The sequence below is a fragment of the Dendropsophus ebraccatus genome, chromosome 9 (assembly GCF_027789765.1).
Source record: "Dendropsophus ebraccatus isolate aDenEbr1 chromosome 9, aDenEbr1.pat, whole genome shotgun sequence".
In the NCBI taxonomy this organism is placed as follows: domain Eukaryota; kingdom Metazoa; phylum Chordata; class Amphibia; order Anura; family Hylidae; genus Dendropsophus; species Dendropsophus ebraccatus.
The window spans coordinates 34,972,844-34,978,698 of record NC_091462.1 but is presented as its reverse complement, the minus strand read 5'-3'; the positions used below and the strand labels follow the sequence as shown (position 1 = coordinate 34,978,698).

General features: G+C 41.8%; 1 protein-coding gene across 2 annotated transcripts; it reads right to left on the bottom strand.

Annotated features, from left to right (window-relative positions):
- Nucleotides 1-1,116: 1,116 nt before the first annotated feature.
- Nucleotides 1,117-2,927, bottom strand: LOC138802025 (uncharacterized). 2 transcript variants are annotated; one of them, XM_069985154.1, is made up of 5 exons: nt 2,590-2,927; nt 2,436-2,489; nt 2,276-2,336; nt 1,868-1,950; nt 1,117-1,591 (listed from the first exon to the last, which is right to left on the bottom strand). In XM_069985154.1, exons 1-5 carry the CDS (start codon nt 2,603-2,605, stop codon nt 1,176-1,178), a joined length of 630 nt encoding a protein of 209 aa, XP_069841255.1. In that variant the 5' UTR covers nt 2,606-2,927; the 3' UTR covers nt 1,117-1,175. The 2 variants fall into 2 exon arrangements, with proteins under 2 accessions (XP_069841255.1, XP_069841256.1); XM_069985155.1 differs by lacking the exon at nt 2,436-2,489.
- Between the last annotated feature and the right edge of the window lie 2,928 nt (nt 2,928-5,855).

Sequence of the window (5,855 nt, the reverse complement as noted above, 5' to 3'; positions counted from 1 at the left end):
TGTGCATCCATATAGTACTTAGACATCTCTTTGGCCCCCCAATATGTAGTTTCCCTCATGTAGCCATTCACTGTAGGTAACCCCCACCGGTAGTAACCCTCCCCAGTAGGTAATATCCCACATGTAGGTTGTTGGTATTTACCCTCCAGTAGTTAGCAGCACCCCCCACCTCTAAAAAAAATGTCTGTGAGCCACACTGCAGAGGCAATTATCCCCATCTGTAAGTAAAAATAGAAAAAAAAACAATACTCACCTGGTCCAGGCTGTGGCAGTTCACCAGCCTCTTCCTTCCTGTTCTGCAAGGCCAGCGCCTGAGTGATGTCGGCATGTCACTCATGTGTAACGTATGCCGATACAAAGTGCAGCCTCTTGTGGTCGGAGGCATAATGCTGCCTCTGGCCACAAGAATGATTGACACAGTGGGGATCCAATGGTTCCTACTTCTTGCTGTGTCAGTCTCAGTGTTGGCCCAGGAGAAACTGTACAAGCTCATTAGGAGCGCAAGCACATACAGTTCCAAGGAGGAGACGTGGGTCGGACCGGTCCTGGGAGTCAGAGCTTGAACGTTGACATATGACTTGGAAAGTGAAGGGCCCAGTCAGATGCCAGCATTGCCGGCAGAGTAGAGGGATTTTCCGGTGGCCAAGTCCGATGCTGGGGCCCAATCAGGTGATAACAGCAGCTGTATCACTGTCTGGGGGGACAGCCGCCAAGGGTGCGGGAGGCGGGGGCCCACTGGAGTGTCGTCCGGTGGCCTAATCTGACTATCTAGCAGTGAGCTGGCATCACTCTACACATACACAGAACTGTGCAAAGTTGCTAGAGTAATGTTGGATGTAATGTGGTTATACCTGGTGTATGCAGGGTGCGCCACTAGAATCAAATTCCCTGGTGGGCCTTAATTACCCTAATCTGGTGCTGCCTACATGCTGGGCATAACCTGTAACAGACAAATAGGATCATTGGCGCCCTATTTTATATGGTAGCAGACGACACATGCTGATCACTCGAGAATAGTACAACGGTAATAAATTTAGGTATGTCAGTGATCTAACCCAAAGGGTGTGATAGGAAAAGAAGTGGCAAGAAGTCATCAGGATTTACATGTATGGGGTTTATTTGATTGTATATACATGTATCAGGCATATTATAAGACCATGGCTGGTGTACTGGTCTCATCCACAGCACAGCAAGGACCTCCTCTTGCGCATCTTGAGGCTTTTGTCCTGTGTTTTCCTGATGCGCTCTCGCCTCCTGTTCAGCCACAGATTGACATTCTTGGTTTTTTCCTCCCGTTCTCTTTTTATTTGACTTCTGGTCCTTGACTTTTCTCTCCTCCTTTTTAGCCAGTAGCGGAATCTCAGGAGTGGTTTTTTTCTAAATATTTCTTGCTTTTTCTCCTTGAGGGTAATGGGCACAGGGTCCCGAATCCTTCCATGAGCATCGACTATTTTACTTTTTTTAGTTAAGTGCTCTGTGGTCCTTTTCAGGACTGTTATGATGTTATGATGCTGAGGGACTTCTTCCTTGCCCATGGTCTCTTCCTCCTCATGTGGTTTGTCCTTTGATATATTAATCATATCTGGAACATCTGCAATGTAAAAGGAAAGACATCAGAATCTGCATGTGTTATGATAAGCTATACCTGCTGCTCCATAGACAGAATACAGGCCGCTATACACCGCACTCAGTATTCTAGTTACAGATTTAAAGGGTAAAAGTAGGGACCCTCCATTGTCCAATTCCAAAAATAACAGTATATGAGGTAAATGACAGCTATACACCTCTCTATAATACAAGTGTATGGCCACCATTTACAATCTAGATCCTAGACCCCCCTCCCCCTTTATGGTATAGTAATTATTACCTGGTATAAGGACGACCACTTCCTCTAGATCAGCCATTTCTGGCCGCTGGTGGCGACGTCTGCGCCGACACCAATATATAGCACTGTGAAACAAAGTAAAATTCTTACATAAACTTATGAAGATATCACAATTCATTTACCTATTCATATATCACCCCTCCCCCTATTATGTGTATATAGCCTGGGCCTGGCTGCAATAGATGTTGCGCCCCCTATAGTTCTGATAGTAAACTACATGTTAGCTCTGTTCCCCTGAGTATAGAGCGAGATAATCTATATTATATCTATATTACGCTGGAATTGCCAAAATTCCTAAATCTTTCCTTTCCCATCCCCCTCAAGGCTTCCCATACGGCTTTGTAGTAGAGATCCCATAACTATCACTGAATATAACCAGCAGGAACTTACCAGAAAATGATGACAACAACGGCCGCAATCAGCCCAACAATCCCACCAATGAGACCTCCGCCTGGTAATAAGCAAAGACAGGCATTATTATATGTTATTTATTACTATTAGGAATATATATTTGTATAGCATGAACGTCATTGTGATAATAACTACTCACTGATATGGCCTCCATCATTTTTTATGGGAATCTCCAACCCCAAATTCCCGATCACTGTCAAGAAAGGAAAATACAGACATTAAATACATTTCCCAGCTACAGAAATACAATATCTATTTAGAAAAATAAAGCTCCTTCAATATGAAGCCATTACCTGAAGACTCTGCCATCTCCTATCCCAAGCACCAGTTATACAGCGATAAACGCACCAGAAGTCTCTGTAGTCCTATCCTCTTTCACCGACTGCAAACTACAGAGTGACTCCAATGCATCCTGTCACATAGGTTCTATGATGACATCATAATGCTTTCTCATAGCATTGTGATGTCATCAGTCACCTGATCTGTACTGTGAAGTTGTATCAGCGTTGTCATAGTAACATGGAGGGAAGGAATGAGCAATGTATGTAAGGAAGGAGATTGTTTTCCATCTACTGAGCAGTATGATGGATTTTTTAAATATATATTTTTTTAAGTATTAAATGCAGCATATACAATGTTACTAACACTGCAACATAGCATCACACAGTCATACTGGGGACATGTTCTCTTCTGGTCCAATTGTAGTTCATTATCACAACCTTCGCTTTAACAAAAAAAGGACACTCAATATACATAGGTTCCATGTTATGCTGCTTAAAGAAAAGAAACAAAAATAAAAATACTTTGCATCTATTGATCTATATTCCTCTAACTGTGGTTTTATTTGTCTATAGAGTTGTGTAATGGATTATATATCCAGCACAGCATGTGAATACAGGCACACTGGTGTAATGGGACACTACAAGTCCCAGCCTTTCCTAGAAATAAATGAATATACACTGCACCGGTAATATACAACAAGCCTGGGCACAGGCGACAGGTGTCACCATCCTTCTTAATAAATATATAAATATATATATATATATACACACACACACACACACACACACACACACCAGCATTGCATTTGTAGTACCTCTGTGCTGCACTGCGCTGTAATTTACTTGTTGACTATGTTGGGCTTTTGGTAGCTGAATGTTCCACATTGTATTTATTTACAGGATATCCTGGGACTTGTGGTACTTCCTCATGCAGGCTATTCTGAGACTTGTAGTACTTCCATAATGCATTTATTAAATGGACATCTGGGATTTTTTTTCTTTTTCTCTCAGGCACAGTGCCATACAATAGGTAGTGGCTGTACCTGGTATTGCAGCTCCTCTCATTCACTTCACTGGTATAAGCTACAATGTCAGGTGCAGCTGCTAATAGGAAATAAAGAAACAACTATAACCTGTCCCTAGGCTTGTTGTATATTACCGGTGCAGTGTATATTCATTTATTTCAAGGAACGGCTAGGACTTGTAGTGTCTCATTACACCAGTATGCCTGTATTCACATGCTATGCTGGAAATATAATCCAATACACAACTCACTATAGAAAAATAAAATCACAATTACAGGAATATATATATATATATATATATATATATATATATATATCTATCTGCAAAGTATTTTTTTTCAGTTTTAGTTTCTTTTCTTTTTTTTTTTAGCAACATAACATGGAACCTATGTATACTGAGTGTCAGATAAATCTGCCTGTGTAAACGCACCATAATGCTAAATTTACACGGAGCGATAATTCGCCCGATCGTACGATTAACGATTTCAAAGTAACAATTTTTTTTTTATAACGATCAGCGTGTAGATGGAACGATATATCGTACAGAAAATTCGTTTTGCGATCGCTTAAGCCTATCTCACACATAGGTAAAATCAGTGAACGACTGTTTAAACGGAACGATCTGCGATTTTTTGGCAAACGACGATTTAAGAACATGTTAAAAGATCAAAATGAACGATTTTTCGATCGTTCGTCGCGTTTACACGTACGATTATCGTTTGAATTCGATCGTTATCGCGAAAATTCGCCCGATAATCGTTCCGTGTAAACCCAGCATTAGGGTCCATTTACACAGAAAGATTATCTGACAGATTATCTTTCAAAGATTTGAAGCCAAAGCCAGAAACAGACTATAAACTGAGATCAGTTCATAAAGGAAAGCCTGAGATTTCTCCTCTTTTCAATCCATTCCTGGCTTTGGCTTCAAATCTTTGGCAGATAATCTTTCTGTGTAAATAGACCCTTAGTAACAGAGGGGAGTGACTACAGCCCGGGAGCTGTGGCTAGTTCAGGGAGAGACGCCACCCACATGACTAGTTAGCGCTAATTTGCATACAGTGCAGAGAGGAATAAAAGTTTTTGAGAAGACAGAGACAATGGCAATCAATCAGCTTATATGGTGCTTTATAACATCATTATTTTACCTCAGAACACTGAATCTTTGTGATTGTTTCCCTTTAAGTCTTTCTCAATTCCCTATATTGTCCTAGCCCTAGTAATTGGGGGCAGGGCCTAGCTAGTGCTTTGGGTAGGAGAGAGCCTGGACTGTGTATTGCCAGCTGTGAGCCTGTCTCCATCCTCCAAAGGAGTGCTTCTCAACTCCAGTCCTCATGGCCACCAACAGGTCATGTTCTGAGGACTTCCTTAGTATTTCACAGATGATATAATTAAACTCAGTGCATCAGGTTCTATCACAGGTGTCCTTCGTACGGGATATCCTCACTCCATGACCTGTTGGTGGGCCATGAGGACTGGAATTGAGAAGCACTGCTCCAGAGGATTTACACTGCCCATGAAAGGTAAATCAGGGCTCCCTCCATCTCAGTGTTTAGTGTGACCCCTTCCTTGTAGTTATCCCTCCTGCTGCTGTTTATTTCATATCTGCTTATGGTAAACCCAGTGCACCATTAACCTCTTCTCCCTCCATATTTCATTTAAAAAAAAACAAAAAAAAACCCAGGTACGTTATGGAGACAGCGCTTCCTATACCGTATTAAGTACAAGGCAAGAATAAACATGTGTTCAGAGGCGGCCATAGCATGGTCACCTTTCAAGTTGATATCACACCTGCAGTTCCTATACCTACAGTCAGGAATGAGAAATAAGTAGAATGGACACGTGCTTCTCCTCCCTGCTGACTAAACCAAAAACATCAAAAACTGCACTGTGTGCCCTGCAGTATACAGGCAGGATGGAGGGAGCAGGATGGCTGGAACCCCAGACAGTGATACAGCTGCTGTCAACACCTGACTGGGACCCAGCGTCGGCCACCGGAGAATCTCTCGACTCTGCTGGCCTGCCACTGCGTCAATGCTGGCATCTGACTGAGTCTGTATGTATGTATTATCTATGCATATATGTGATTTGCATTTCTTTATATCTGTATATGATGTGTGTAAGGACGCATTGTGTATGTGTGTGTACTATGTATGCATATAGGTAATGTGCATTCTTTATATCTGTGTATGATATGCCGATGTATTGTTTATAATATATATGTACACCTTATGTGCACTCATTTATAACACCCCC

Excerpts from the sequence above, each read along its gene's own strand:
- LOC138802025 (XM_069985154.1), bottom strand. Across the intron at positions 2,337-2,435 it reads AAATGATGGAGGCCATATCA|GCGGAGGTCTCATTGGTGGG; the intron begins GTGAGTAGTTAT and ends GCTTATTACCAG. Across the intron at positions 1,951-2,275 it reads GTTGTTGTCATCATTTTCTG|TGCTATATATTGGTGTCGGC; the intron begins GTAAGTTCCTGC and ends TTTGTTTCACAG.